Here is a 15,643-nt window from a genome sequence, read left to right as displayed (position 1 = left end):
CATTTTCAAGGGGGAAAGTCCCAATTTTCCACCCAAATCTGGCATTTTTAAGGGGAATAAAAATCCCAATTTCCCAATTTCCAGGGGGGAAAAAAAAATCTCAATTTTCCATTTTCAAGGGAAAAAAAAAAAATCAATTTTCCATTTCCAGAGGGAAAAAAAAATCCCAAATTTCCACCCAAATCTGGCATTTTTAAGGGGAAAATAAAATCCCAATTTTCTGTTTTCAAGGGGGAAAAAAATCCCAATTTTTCCATCTAAATCTGACATTTTTAAGGGGAAAATAAAATCCCAATTTTCTGTTTTCAAGGGGGAAAAAAAATCCCAATTTCCCACCCAAATCTGGCATTTTTAAGGGGATAAAAAATCCCAATATCCCAATTTCCAAGGGGAAAAAAAAAATCCCAATTTTCCACCCAAATCTGGCATTTTTAAGGGGAAAAAAAAATCCCAATATCCCAATTTCCAAGGGGAAAAAAAATCCCAATTTTCCACCCAAATCTGGCATTTTTAAGGGGAAAAAAAATCCCAATTTTTCCATTTCCAGGGGGAAAATCCCAATTTTTCCATTTTCAGGGGGAAAATCCCAATTTTTCCGTGCCGGTGGTGGCGGGGGTTGAGGGCAGGGGGGTCCCGGGGTTTGGGGACAGGGAGGGGACACGGAGGGGACACGGAGGGGACACAGAGGGGACAGGGGGGGTCAGGATCTCTTCATCTGCAGGGTCTCGTAGGTCTCCTGGTGCTCCGAGCTGAGACCCTGAGGGGGATCCAAGGGGGTTTTTGGGGGGTTTTGGGGTTTTTTGGGGGGTTTTTGGGGGTCTATGCCACCCCCCGGTGTCACCCCATAAATGGTTCTTTAAGGGAGGAGGGAAATATCCAAAATCCCAAACTCTCCAAATCCCCAGCACCCCAAAATTCCAGCCCATAAATGGGAAAGGAGGGAACACCCCCCCCCCGAAAATGTAGCAAATTTTATCCCATAAATTTTGGGACACCCCAAATCTCAGCCCCGTCATTGGTTCTTTGGCAGGGGGAACCCCAAATCCCAAACATCCCAAATCCCAAACGCCCCAAATCCCAGCCCCATAAATCGGGGGAACCCCAAATCCCAAACACCCCAAATCCCAAACGCCCCAAATCCCAGCCCCATAAATTGGGGGAACCCCAAATCCCAAACACCCCCAATCTCACCCCATAAATCAGGGGACCCCAAATCCCAAACACCCCAAATTCCAAACGCCCCAAATCCCAAACACCCCCAATCTCACCCCCATAAATTGGGGGAACCCCAAATTCCAAACACTCCAAATTTCACCCCATAAATCAGGGGACCCCAAATCCCAAACACCCCAAATCCCAAACACCCCAAATCCCAGCCGCATAAATTGGGGGAACCCAAATCCCAAACACCCCAAATCTCAGCCCATAAATGGGGGGAACCCCAAATCTCACCCCATAAGTGGGAGGACCCCAAATCCAAACACCCCAAATCCCAAGCACCCCCAATCTCACCCCATAAATGGATGAGAACCCCAAATCTCAGCCCTATAAACGGTTCTTTGGCAGGGGGGGGACCCCAAATCCCAAAACCCCAAAAACCCCAAATCTCATCCAATAAATAGTGGGTACCCCACATCCTAAACACCCCAAATCCCAGCCCCATAAATCAGGGGGACCCCAAATCCCAGCCCCATAAATCAGGGGGACCCCACATCCCAACCACCACCCCATAACTTGGGGACACCCCAAATCTCACCCCATAGACGGGTGAGGACCCCAAATTTCACCCCATAAATGATCCGGGGATACCCAGGGATGTTCCCCCTCCCCAGCACAGCCTCTGCCCACCCCCAAAACCCCCCAAAACCCGTGAGGGGGACCCCAAAATCCATGAGGGGACCCCAAAATCCACCCCGGCTCTCCCCTCATGTGACTCAGGGCATAAACTGGAGAGACCCAAATCTCACCCCATAGACGGGTGAGGACCCCAAATTTCACCCCATAAATGATTTGGGGGTGCCCAGGGATGTTCCCCCTCCCCACCACAGCCCCTGCCCGCCCCAAAATCCGTGAGAGGACCCCAAAATCCGTGAGGGGACCCCAAAATCGGCCCCCGGCCCCCCCCCTCATGTGACTCACGGCATAAACGGCCCTCTTCCTCCTTCTGCCCGGGAACAGAAAGCGAAAGCGAAATTTTGGGGGGATTTTGGGGTTATTTTGGGGAGGGGGGCACAGCCGGACCCCCCCCCCCCCATTCCCCACAACCCCTTCCCCCAAAAAATCCCCTCAAAAAAACCCCAAAAATCCCTCAAATCCTCTCCCCCCCCACCTCCTCCCTCACCTTCTCGCCGCTCGCCGCCATTTCCGAGTCGCGAACTGAGGCGAAAAACCCCAAAAAACGAGGGGGGAAAAAAGGGGGGAAAATGGGTAAAAATGGTAAAAATTGAGGGGGGAGGAGGAAGGGGGGAGGTTTTTGGGGAGCCCCCCTAAAAAAAAAAAAAAAAAAAGGGGGGTTCGGGGGCTCACCCTGAGGTGGACGTAGAGGCCGGTGAGGATGAGGCTGTAGAGGAAGAGCACCGCGTCCAGCACGTAGCAGAGCTCGGGCTCTGCCAGGGCTCCTGAGGGGGTTTGGGGGCGATTTTTGGGGGGGTTTTAGGGGATTTTGGGGTTTTTTTTGGGGTGGGGGGAGTTTGAGGGATTTTATGGGATTTTTTTGCGGGGTTTTGAGGGGGTTTTTGGGGGGGATATAGGAGATTTTGGGGGGATATTGGGGGGGGTTCGTGAGATTTTAGGGGGGATTTTGGGGAATTTTAGGGGGGGATTTAAGGGGATTTTTGGAGTGATTGGGGGCTTTGGGGTGATTTTAGAGGATTTGGGGGGGACTCGGGGAGGATTTTAGGGGGATTTGGAGGGGATTTTGGGGGCGATTTTAGGAGATTTTGAGGGGGTGTTGGGGTGAGTTTGAAAAACTCTAAAATTCACCCCAAAACCCTTAAAATCCTCCCAACCCCCTCCCACCCCGGCCCCAATCCTCTAAAATCACCCAAATCTGCCCCTAAAATCCCAAAAAATCCCCCCCAAAATCCCCCTTCAAAATCCCCCCAAAGCCCTCCTAAAATTCCTCAAAATCCCACCTAAAATCCTCTAAAATCCCCCAAACCCCTCCAAAATCCCCCTTAAACTCACCCCAAAATCCTCCCTAAAACCCCCCAAAACCCCCTAAAATCCTCTGAAATTGCCCCAATCCCCCCAAAATCCCCCCCAAACCCCTCCCAAATCCCCCAAATCCCCCCGGACACCCCCAAACCCCCCCTAAATCCCCCAAATCTCCTGAATCCCCCAAATCCCCTAAATCCACCCAAACCCCCCTGAATCCCTCAATCCCCCTGAACACCCCCAAATCCCCCGACACCCCCAAACCACCCCTGGATCCCCCAAATCCCCTAAATCTGTCCAACCCCCCTGGATCCCCCAAATGCCCTGAACACCCCCAAACCCGCGTGGATCCCCTAAACCCTCCTAAACCCCCCAAACCCCCCTGAATCCCCTGAATCCCCCAAATGCCCTGAAACACCCATAAACCCCCCCGGACACCCCCAAATCCCCTAAACCCCCCCCAAACCCCTCTGAATTCCCCAAATCCCCCTGGATCCCCAACCTCCCTGGATCCCCCAAATCCCCTGAACACCCCCAATCCCCCTAAACCCACCCAAATCCCCCGGACACCCCAAATCCCCCTGAATCCCCTAAACCCACCCAAATCCCCCGGACACCCCCAAATCCCCCAGACACCCCCAAACCCCCCAGACACCCCCAAACCCCCCCGGACACCCCCAAATCCCTGGATCCTCCAAATCCTCTAAACCCTCCCAAACCCCCCTGAATCCCTGAATCCCCCAAATGCCCCTGAACACCCCCAAACCCCCCCGGACACCCCCAAATCCCCTAAACCCCCCCCAAACCCCTCTGAATCCCCCAAACCCCCCTGGATCCCCCAAATCTCCCGGACAACCCCAAATCCCCCTGAATCCCTTAAACCCACCCAAATCCCCCAGACACCCCCAAACCCCCCGGACACCCCCAAATCCCCTGGATCCTCCAAATCCTCTAAACCCCCCCAAACCCCCCTGAATCCCTGAATCCCCCAAATGCCCTAAACCCCCCCAAACCCCCCCCGGACACCCCCAAATCCGTCCAAACCCCCCTGGATCCCCCAAATCCCCTAAATCCACCCAAACCCCCCTGAATCCCCCAATCCCCCTGGATCCCCCAAATCCCCCGGACACCCCCAAATCCCCCGGACACCCCCAAATCCCCTAAACCCCCCCAAACCCCCCTCACCCGTGCCCACCTGCGGCCAGGCCGGGCGCCCCCAGCAGGACGAGGCCGAGCAGGCACCGCGCCCCCCCTGTCCCCAGCGATGTCCCCAGCGATGTCCCCAGCGGTGTCACCATTGTCCCCACTGTCCCCATTGTCCCCTCGGGTCCCCCCCGGGCCAGCGCTGACCGCGGCGCCCGCCCCTCCCCCGCTTCCCCAGTGCCACCCCCGTCCCTCCCTTCCGCTGTCCCCGGTGTCACCGCGGCCACCAAGGACGTCCGGCCGCTCCTCCGGGCCCGGGGGGACACGAGGGGGTCCCCAAAAATCCCCCGAGGGAAAGAAAGGGGAGCTGGGGGGGGGGGGGAAAGGCCCCACATTAATGGGGGAGCTCCAAAAATGGGGGAGACAGGCAGCAAAAGGGGAAAGGGGACCCCAAAAATGGGAAAAGGGACCCCAAAAAAGGGAAAAGGGGACCCCAAAAACTGGGGGGAGAGGCCCCAAAAGGAGATGGGACTCCAAAAGGGGAAAGGAGACCCCAAAAAAGGAAAAGGAGACCCCAAAAATGGGAAAAGGAGACCCCAAAAATGGGAAAAGGGACCCCAAAAATGGGAAAAGGGGACCCCAAAAATTGGAGGAAGAGGCCCTAAAATGGGGAGAGGCCCTAAAAGGGGAAGGAGATCCCAAAAAAGGGGAAGGGGACCCCAAAAAGGGAAAAGGGGACCCCAAAAACTGGGGGGAGAGGCCCTAAAATGGGGAGAGGCCCTAAAAGGGGAAGGAGATCCCAAAAAAGGAAAAGGGGACCCCAAAAATGGGAAAAGGGGACCCCAAAAAAGGGAAAAGGGGACCCCAAAAACTGGAGGAAGAGGCCCTAAAATGGGGAGAGGCCCTAAAAGGGGAAGGAGATCCCAAAAAAGGAAAAGGAGACCCCAAAAAGGGAAAAGGGGACCCCAAAAACTGGGGGGAGAGGCCCTAAAATGAGGAGAGGCCCTAAAAGGGGAAAGGAGCCGCCCCAAAAAGGGAAAGGAGCCCCCTAAAAATGGGGGAAGGCCCCAAACTGGGGGAGAGGCCCTAAAAGGGGAAGGAAATCCCAAAAAGGGAAAAGGAGACCCCAAAAGGGGAATAGGAGACCCCAAAAACTGGGGAGAGAGGCCCCAAAAGTGGAAGGGAAGCCTAAAAGGGGACAAGACCCCAAAAAGGGAAAGGAGACCCCCTAAAATGGGAAAGGAGCCCCCTAAAAATGGGAGAGCCCCAAATTGGGGAGAGAGGCCCCAAAACGGGAAGGGACCCCAAAAGGGGAAGGAAATCCCAAAAAAAGGAAGGAGCCCCCCCAAAGTGGGGGAGAGGCCCTAAATGGGCAAGGAGCCCCCCAAATGAGAAGGAGACCCCAAAGTGGGCAAGGAGGTGACACCAGTGACAAAGGGGGGGACAAAGGGAGGCTCAGGACCCGATTTTGGCTTTATTTGACCCGAAATGGGGGGCAGGGACACCCCCAAACTGCAGCAGCACACGGAGAAGGATCGGGGACCCCCCCTCATCGATCGACCTCCCCAAAGACGATGTCCTGGGTGCCTGCGGGGAAAAAGGGGGTCAGGGCACCCCAAAACGGGGGAGAGACCCCAAAATTGGGGTGAGAACCCCCCCCAAAATGGGAAATGGGCGTTGGGAAAGGGGAAGGAGACCCCAAAACTGGAAGGGGGGGCCCTAAAAAGGGAGGGAGACCCTAAAAATGGAAGGGAGACTAAAGAGGGAGGGAGACCCTAAAAAGGAAGGGGACCCCCCAAAATGGGGGAGGAACCCCCCCCAAAAGTGGGAATGGAGACCCCCAAATTGGGCAAGAACCCCCCCAAATTGGGAAATGGGCGTTGGGAAGGGGGAGGAGACCCCAAAACTGAAGGAGAACCCCAAAAAAGGGAGGGAGACCCTAAAAGGAAGGGAGATTAAAAAGGGAGGGAGAACCCCAAACTGAGATAGGAGAACCCCAAAATGGGGAAGGAAACCCCCAAAACTGGGGAAGGGGACCCCAAACTGGGCAAGAATCCCCCCCAAACTGGGGAAGGAGCCCCCTTGAACTGGAAGGAGCCTCCCAAAAAAGGGGAGGAGGCTTCCAATAGGGGAAATTGGGGAAGCAACCCCCGAAATGGGAGGGAAACCCTAAAAGGGAAGAAATCCCACAAATAGGGAAGGAGGCCCTAAAATGGGGAAAAAACACCCAAGAAAACGAAAGGAAAACCCTAAAATGGGGAAGGAGGGCCCGAAACAGAGCAAGGGACCCCAAAATGGGGAAAGGGACCCCAAAATGGGGGAAGGGACCCCAAAAGGCAGGAAGGGACCCCAAAAGGGGAGGGGGAACCCCAAAAAGGGGAGGGGACGCACCAATGATGGCCACCACGTCTGCCAGCATGTGGCCCTGGGACATCCTGTCCAGCCCGGCCTGGGGACACCAATTAACACCCAATTAACATCCAATTAACATCCAATTAACACCCAATTAACGCCTAATTAACCCACAGAGAACCCCACCCCCATGAGGACCCCTGGTTAACCCCCAATTAATTCACGGTGACCCCCAAATTAATCCCCAATTAACGCATGGGAACCACCCCAGGGACCCCCAATTAACCCCTAATTAACCCATGGGGAACCCTACAAGGACTCCTCCAATTAACCCCCAGGGACCCCCAATTAACCCTTAATTAATCCCCAATTAACCCCCAATTAACCCTCAGTGCCCCAATTAACCCCCAGGGACCCCCAATTAACCCCCAGGAATCCCCCAATTAACCCCTTATTAACCTCTAATTAACCCCCTAATTAACCCCCCAATTAACCCTCATCGACCCCCAATTAACCCCCTAATTAACCCCCAGGGACCCCCAATTACCCCCAGGGACCCCCAATTAACCCACAGGGATTAATCACCCTCCATATCCCCCACAGCAGCACATCCATAGGGACCCCCCCCGTGTCCCCTGAGCCCACAGTGTCCCCAGGTGTCCCCTGGATGTCCCCCAGGGTGTCCCCAGGTGTGCCCATGTGTATCCCCAGGTGTCCCCCAGGTATCCCAGGTGTCCCAGGTGTGCCCATGTGTATCCAGGTGTCCCCAGGTGGTCCCCAAGCTGTCCCAGGTGTCCCCAGGTGTCCCCCAGGCCGTACCAGGTGAGCGAATCCGGGCGCTTTGATCTTGCAGCGATAGGGCGGCTGCTGCCATCGGACACCAGGTACACCCCAAACTCACCCTGGGGGACAATGGGGACAATGGGGACAATGGGGACAATGGGGACATGGGGACAGTGCCAGGGACACACTGACAGGGCTGGGGACATGGGGACAGGGACATGGGGGATAGGGACATGGGGACAGGGACATGGGGACAGGGTGGCTGCTGCCATTGGGACACCAGGTACACCCCAAACTCACCCTGGGGGACAATGGAGACAATGGGGACAGGTTTGGGACATGGGGACAGTGCCAGGGACACACTGACAGGGCTGGGGACATGGGGACAGGGACATGGGGACAGGGACATGGGGACAGGGACATGGGGACAGTGGCTGCTCCCATTGGACACCAGGTACACCCCAAACTCACCCTGGGGGACAATGGGGACAATGGGGACAGGGTTGGGGACATGGGGACAGGGTTGGGGACAGTGCCAGGGACACACTGACAGGGTTGGGGACATGGTGGCTGATGCCATCAGACACCGGGTACACCCCAAACTCCCCCTGGGGGGACAATGGGGACAGGGTCAGGGACACAGGGACAGTGTCAGGGACACACTGACAGGCTCGGGGACACGGGGACAATGGGGACATGGGGACAATGGGGACATGGGGACAGGGACAAACACAAGCAGTGTCACCTTGGGGGCCTCGATGGCCGTGTAGGTGGCCCCGGGTGGCACCTGGTAGCCCTCGGTGTAGAGCTTGAAGTGATGGATCAGGGACTCCATGGACGTCTGTGGGGACAGGAGTGGCACTGCAGAGCTGCCACCTGCCCTGGGTGCCACCAACCTTCAATGCCACCTGCCCTGGGTGTCACCCACCCTGGGTGCCACCAGCCTTTAATGCCACCATCCCTGGGTGTCACCTGCCCTTGGTGCCACCCTCCCGGGGTGCCACCCCTCTGTCTGGGGGCTCTGGGGACACGTCACCTTCATCTCGGCGCGTTTTGGGGGTGACACTTTGGCGTCGTCCACCTTGATCTCGCCCGGTGGCATCTTATTGAGGCACTGCAGGATGATCCGCAGGGACTGGCGCATCTCCTCCACGCGGCACAGGTACCTGCACCCCAAAACCGGGATAATGCACCCCAAAACCGGGATAATGCACCCCAAAACGGGATAATGCACCCCAAAACGGGATATGGACCCCAAAAATGGGATAATGCACCCCAAAAATGGGATAATGCACCCCAAAACTGGGACTGGGGCATCTCCTCCACGCGGCACAGGTACCTGCACCCCAAAACCGGGATAATGCACCCCAAAAATGGGAAATACACCCCAAAAATGGGATAATGCACCCCAAAACGGGATAATGCACCCCAAAAACGGGACTGGCGCATCTCCTCCATGCGGCACAGGTACCTGCACCCCAAAACCGGGAAATGCACCCCAAAAACGGGATAATGCACCCCAAAACCGGGATAATGCACCCCAAAAACGGGATATGGACCCCAAAAATGGGATAATGCACCCCAAAAATGGGATAATGCACCCCAAAACTGGGACTGGGGCATCTCCTCCACGCGGCACAGGTACCTGCACCCCAAAAACGGGAAATGCACCCCAAAAACGGGATATGCACCCCAAAAACGGGACTGGGGCATCTCCTCCACCCAGCACAGGTACCTGCACCCCAAAAACGGGATATGCACCCCAAAAACGGGAAATGCACCCCAAAACCGGGATATGCACCCCAAAAATGGGACATGCACCCCAAAAGCGGGAAATGCACCCCAAAACGGGATAATGCACCCCAAAACCGGGATATGCACCCCAAAACTGGGACTGGGGCATCTCCTCCACGCGGCACAGGTACCTGCACCCCAAAACCAGATAATGCACCCCAAAAACGGGATAATGCACCCCAAAACGGGATAATGCACCCCAAAAACGGGACTGGGGCATCTCCTCCACGCGGCACAGGTACCTGCACCCCAAAAACGGGAAATGCACCCCAAAAACGGGATAATGCACCCCAAAACGGGATAATGCACCCCAAAACCAGATAATGCACCCCAAAAACGGGACTGGGACATCTCCTCCACGCGGCACAGGTACCTGCACCCCAAAAACGGGAAATGCACCCCAAAAATGGGATAATGCACCCCAAAAACGGGATAATGCACCCCAAAACTGGGACTGGGGCATCTCCTCCACGCGGCACAGGTACCTGCACCCCAAAACCGGGATAATGCACCCCAAAAACGGCAATGGGGGATCCCTTACACCCCAAAACTGGGACTGGGGCATCTCCTCCATGCGGCACAGGTACCTGCACCCCAAAAACGGGAAATGCACCCCAAAAACGGAAAATGCACTCCAAAAACAGGATATGGGATCCCCTGCACCCCAAAAACGGGATTGGGGCATCTCCTCCACCCTACAGCCCCTGTCCCCTCAGCCCAGGTGAGGCCATACCTGTCCCCATGTCCCCATGTCCCCCCCCAGCCCAGGTGAGGCCATACCTGTCCCCATGTCCCCGTGTCCCTCCCCAGCCCAGGTGAGGCCGTACCTGTCCCCGTGTCCCCTCTGAGGCCGTACCTGTCGTAGCAGTCCCCGCGGGAGCCGATGGGGACATCGAACTCCACCTGGTCGTAGACGTCGTAGGGCTGAGTCTTGCGCAGGTCCCACTTGATCCCGGAGCCCCTCAGCATCACCCCACTGGGGACACCCCAAAAATGCACCTGAGATTGGCCCCACCCCACTGGGGACACCCCAAAAATGCACCTGAGATTGGCCTCACCCACTGGGGACACCCCAAAAATGCACCTGAGCTCGGCCCCACCCACTGGGGACACCCCAAAAATGCACCTGAGATTGGCCCCACCCCACTGGGGACACCCCAAAAATGCACCTGAGCTCGGTCCCACCCCACTGGGGACACCCCAAAAATGCACCTGAGATTGGCCCCACCCCACTGGGGACACCCCAAAAATGCACCTGAGCTCGGTCCCACCCCACTGGGGACACCCCAAAAATGCACCTGAGATTGGCCCCACCCCACTGGGGACACCCCAAAAATGCACCTGAGATTGGCCTCACCCACTGGGGACACCCCAAAAATGGACCTGAGCTCAGCCTCCCCCACTGGGGACACCCCAAAAATGCACCTGAGATTGGCATCACCCCACTGGGGACACCCCAAAAATGCACCTGAGATTGGCCCCACCCCACTGGGGACACCCCAAAAATGCACCTGAGATTGGCCTCACCCCACTGGGGACACCCCAAAAATGCACCTGAGATTGGCATCACCCCACTGGGGACACCCCAAAAACGCACCTGAGATTGGCCCCGCCCCAAAAATGGACCTGAGCTCAGCCTCACCCACTGGGGACACCCCAAAAATGCACCTGAGATTGGCCCCACCCTACTGGGGACACCCCAAAAATGCACCTGAGATTGGCCCCGCCCCAAAAATGCACCTGAGCTCAGCCTCACCCACTGGGGACACCCCAAAAATGCACCTGAGCTTGGCACCGCCTGCTGGGGACACCCCAAAAATGCACCTGAGCTCAGCCCCGCCCACTGGGGACACCCCAAAAATGCACCTGAGTTCAGCCCCACCCCAAAAATGCACCTGAGATTGGCCCCACCCCACTGGGGACACCCCAAAAATGCACCTGAGCTCAGCGCCACCTGGTGGGGACACCCCAAAAACGCACCTGAGATTGGCCTCACCCACTGGGGACACCCCAAAAATGCACCTGAGCTCGGCCCCGCCCACTGGGGACACCCCAAAAATGCACCTGAGCTCGGCCCCACCCCCCTGCAGGGCGGGGCACACCTGGGGTCCCCCCCTCACCTGAAGCCGTAGTTCAGGGCCTCCTCGGCCGTGATGACGCCGATGTCCACGGTGCGATTCTTCCAGATGCGGTTGTTGGTCAGCATCTGGGGACAGCAGGGACACCTGGCACACCTGGCACAGCTGGCACCTGCCCTGCACGTCTCACCTGGCACTGGTAACTGTTCCTTGTCCCCTTCGTGCATCTCTTGCCCCAAAACCTGTCCCTGTCACTGTCACCTGTCCCTATCCCCCTCCACCCCCATCTGTGTCACCTCCCCTCTCCACGCTCTGAGGAACGACCCTGCCCCTCCCAGGTGACAGGTGACAGGTGACAGCAGCCTGGCTGTCCCCTCCCCAGGTCCCCCAGTTCCCCCTCACCTCCTCCACCTCGTCGATGCGGATGGAGAAGTTCTTCACAAACTCGTAGATGTCGTCCATGAGCCCCAGGGGCAGGTCCTGGCACAGGTGGGACACGTGGGGAGGGTGGCATTGGTGGGATTGGGACAGGTGAGGTTGGTGGGACAGGTGGCATTGGTAGGATTGGGACAGGTGGCATTGATGGGATTGGTGGGATTGGGACAGGTGGGACAGGTGGCATTGGGATTGGGAAAGGTGGCATTGATATTGGGACAGGTGGGACAGGTGGCATTGGTGGCATTGGGATTGGGACAGGTGGCATGGGAATGGGGGTACTGGGGGAATGGGGATCCCAGGGATGGGGTGCCCATGGAAATGGGGATCCCAGGAATGGGGATCCCAGGGATGGGGTGCCCATGGAAATGGGGATCCCAGGAATGGGGATCCCAGGGATGGGGTGCCCATGGAAATGGGGATCCCATGGAAATGGGGATCCCAGGAATGGGGTTCCCATGCATGGGATTCCTGCTGTAATGGGGTTCCCTGGGATAGGGATCCCATAGAAATGGGGATCCCAGGGATGGGGATCCCATGGAAATGGGGATCCCATGGAAACGGGGATGCCATGGGAATGGGGTGCCCATGGAAATGGGGATCCCAGGGATGGGGATCCCATGGGAATGGGGATCCCATAGAAATGGGGATCGCATGGGACTGGGGTGCCCAGGGATGGGGATCCCAGGGATGGGGTGCCCATGGGAATGGGGATCCCATGGGAATAGGGTGCCCAGGGATGGGGATCCCAGGGATGGGGTGCCCATGGGAATGGGGATGCCATGGGAATGGGGTGCCCAGGGATGGGGTGCCCATGGGAATGGGGATCCCATGGGAATGGGGTGCCCAGGGATGGAGATCCCAGGGATGGGGATGCCATGGGAATGGGGATCCCATGGGAATGGGGATGCCATGGGAATGGGGTGCCCAAGGAGGGGAGCAGCCCCCGGCCCTCACCTGGTGCACGCCCCCGGGCCGCACGTAGGCCGCGTGCATCCGCGCCCCCGACACGCGCTCGTAGAACTCGAACATCTGGGGGGACACAGAGGGGACCCCGCTGCTGCTCAGCCCCCCTGGCACCTCCACAGCCCCAAAGCCCACCCCCCTGAACCCCAAATCCCCCCAGGCCACCTTCTCCCTCTCCTCGAACATCCAGAAGAACGGGGTCATGGCCCCGATGTCCAGCGCGTGCGTGGTCACCGCCATGATGTGGTTCAGCAGCCGCGTGATCTCAGCAAAGAGAACTGAACAAAATGGGGAAAAATGGGGGCGATCCCATAAATCCTGGGGGTGCCAGGGAACTGGGAATGCTGCTGGGAGCCTCACCTCGGATCCACTGAGCCCGGGGAGGGGGCCGGATGTTGAGGAGCTTCTCCACGGCCAGGGAATAGGCCTGCTCGTTGCACATCATGGACACGTAGTCCAGGCGGTCAAAGTAGGGCAGGGCCTGCAGGAATCCCAAAACTGGAGATACTGGGGATACTGGGAGTGTTGGGAGGACTGGGAGTACTGGGGATACTGGGAGTACTGGGAGTATTTGAGTACTGGGAGCGTTTGAGTACTGGGAGTGCTGAGAGTTCTGGGAGTGTTTGAGTACTGGGACTGCTAAGAGTACTGGGAGTCCTCAGAGCAGTGAAGTACTGGGGATACTGGGAGTACTGGGAGCAATGGAGTACTGGGGATACTGGGAGTACTGAGAGCAACGGAGTACTGGGGATACTGGGAGGACTGAGAGCAATGGAGTACTGGGGATACTGGGAGGACTGGGAGTGTTGGGAATATTTGAAGTGTTTGAGTACTGGGACTGCTGAGAAAGCTGGGAGTATTTAATTATTTATTATTATAGAATAATTATTATTAATATTATATATATTGTTTGTTAATACATAATAACATGATATATATATATTATATATTATTTATTTATTATATATCTCAAGTACTGGGACTGCAAGGAGTACTGGGAATACTGGGAGTGCTGGGAATAATGGGAATACTGGAAGTAATGGGACTAGTGGCAAGAGTGGAGATGCTGGGAGCATTGGGATCTCAGGGATCCCATGGATCTCAGGATCACCTGCAGGGAGGGCTTGTACTCCACGGGTTTCTCAGTGCCCTGGTGGGGATCCCATGGGAAGGGAGGTTTCAGGGCAATGGGGGTTTCAGGGATGGGGATCCCATGGAATTTGGGATCCCAGGATCACCTGCAGGTAGGGCTTGTACTCCATGAGTTTCTCAGTGCCCTGGTGGAGATCCCATGGGAAGGGGGATTTCAGGGCAATGGGATCTCAGGGCAATGGGGGTTTCAGGGATCTCAGGGATGGGGATCCCAGGGAATTTGGGATCCCAGGATCACCTGCAGGTAGGGCTTGTACTCCATGAGTTTCTCAGCGCTGCGGTGCAGCAGCCCCACGTGGGGATCCCATGGGACAGGGATCTCATGGCAATGGGATTTCAGGGATCTCAGGGATCTCAGGGCAATGAGGGTTTCAGGGATGGGGATCCCATGGAATTTGGGATCTCGGGATCACCTGCAGGTAGGTCTTGTACTCGATGAGTTTCTCGGTGCCGCGGTGCAGCAGCCCCACGTGTGGGTCACACCGTTTCACCGTCTCCCCGCTCAGCTCCAGCACCAGCCGCAGGACCCCGTGCGCCGCCGGGTGCTGCGGCCCGAAGTTGATGGTCAGGCTGGAAACCTTCTTGTGGGCCACCGGGTCCTTGTCTGGGGACAGGGGACAGTGCCGGGGTCAGGGACACAGGGAGGGCTCAGGGACACAGGGACAGCTCCCTCAGGGAGGGCACAGAACCACTCAGATGCTGGGGACAAGGAGAGAGCAGCACCCGCTGAGGGTTTGTGGGGAACCTGAGTGACCCCAAAGTGCCCTGAGTGACCTCCAAACCACCCCAAGGCCCCAAAAGCCCTCCTTAAACCCCACTCAGCATCTCAGGACCACCCCAAAGCCCCTAAGACCCCTCCTAGGCTCCTCCAAAGCCCTCAGAGCACCCCTAGAACCTCCCAAAGCCTCTGAGACCCCTTCAGGACCTCCCAAACCGCCTCAGAGCACACCAAGAACCCCCCTAGAGGCCTCGGGACCCCTCCTGGGCTCCCCCAAAAGCCCTCAGAGCACCCCCTAAAGAACCCCACACCCCCCAAAGGCCTCGTCCTCCCTGCTCAGGGCCCCCCAAAGCCCTCAGGGCCCCTTCCCCACCTTCTCCCAGAGTGTCCCCGCTGTCCCCTCACCGTTCCAGGGTGGCGGCACCCACTTCTCGGTGGCCTTGCTGGGGTACATGATGGCCCCCGCGTACTGCTGCGCCCACTCCATGTCGGGCTGCCACTGGCGGGACCTGCGGGGCCGGCCGGTGAGCGGGGACAGCCCCGGAGCCCCCCCGCAGCCCTCCCCGCCGTGTCCCCGTGTCCCCCGCGGGCTCACCGGGCCGGGGCCGGGCCCAGCCGTGCCCCCGCCGCGCTCAGCCCCGAGGGGCCGCGGAGCCGCCACAGCGCCCGCAGCGCCGCCATCGTGCCCTTGGCAATGCGCATGCGCGGGCGGCGCCATGGCGGGGAAGGGCAGACGCTGCGGGCGCCGCCATGTTGGGTACAGGAAGACGTCATGCAATCGTCTTGTGTATGCTGCGCATGCGCAATGCGCCATGATGCTGGCGGGCAGAGTGCCGCCATGTTGGTGTGGGCAGCGGCGCCGCCATTGTGACCTTGGCGCTGCGTAGGGGCGGAGGGCGCCGTGGGCGGGAAGGACAGACGCAATGAGCGGCTCTGTGTTGGGTGTGGCCAGATGGGACGCCATTGTGTGCTTGGAGCGGGAACGCCGTGGCTGGGAAGGGCAAGGGCAGCTGTGAACGCCGCCATGACGGCTGTGGGCAGACGCGCTGCGCACGTACAAACGCGA

General features: G+C 57.7%; 2 protein-coding genes across 2 annotated transcripts; both read right to left on the bottom strand.

Annotated features, from left to right (window-relative positions):
* Positions 1-574: 574 nt before the first annotated feature.
* Positions 575-4,533, bottom strand: FCER1G (Fc epsilon receptor Ig). The gene is made up of 5 exons (XM_077191895.1): positions 4,352-4,533; positions 2,527-2,618; positions 2,341-2,376; positions 2,140-2,223; positions 575-757 (listed from the first exon to the last, which is right to left on the bottom strand). Exons 1-5 carry the CDS (start codon positions 4,470-4,472, stop codon positions 701-703), a joined length of 390 nt encoding a protein of 129 aa, XP_077048010.1. The 5' UTR covers positions 4,473-4,533; the 3' UTR covers positions 575-700.
* A 1,221-nt stretch (positions 4,534-5,754) lies between these two features.
* Positions 5,755-15,618, bottom strand: NDUFS2 (NADH:ubiquinone oxidoreductase core subunit S2). Its single transcript, XM_077192009.1, is given in 15 exon segments — positions 5,755-5,886; positions 6,691-6,748; positions 7,471-7,514; positions 7,517-7,553; positions 8,180-8,275; positions 8,471-8,600; positions 10,085-10,204; positions 11,349-11,434; positions 11,709-11,786; positions 12,699-12,773; positions 12,873-12,985; positions 13,068-13,188; positions 14,273-14,463; positions 14,983-15,086; positions 15,173-15,618. Coding segments are annotated over 15 exon segments (1,722 nt in total). The 5' UTR covers positions 15,604-15,618; the 3' UTR covers positions 5,755-5,848.
* Positions 15,619-15,643: the final 25 nt, after the last annotated feature.

Source organism: Agelaius phoeniceus, chromosome 31, assembly GCF_051311805.1.
Source record: "Agelaius phoeniceus isolate bAgePho1 chromosome 31, bAgePho1.hap1, whole genome shotgun sequence".
Taxonomy (NCBI): domain Eukaryota; kingdom Metazoa; phylum Chordata; class Aves; order Passeriformes; family Icteridae; genus Agelaius; species Agelaius phoeniceus.
The sequence above is the reverse complement of the archived record's forward strand: the minus strand, read 5'-3'. Positions and strand labels throughout refer to the sequence as shown.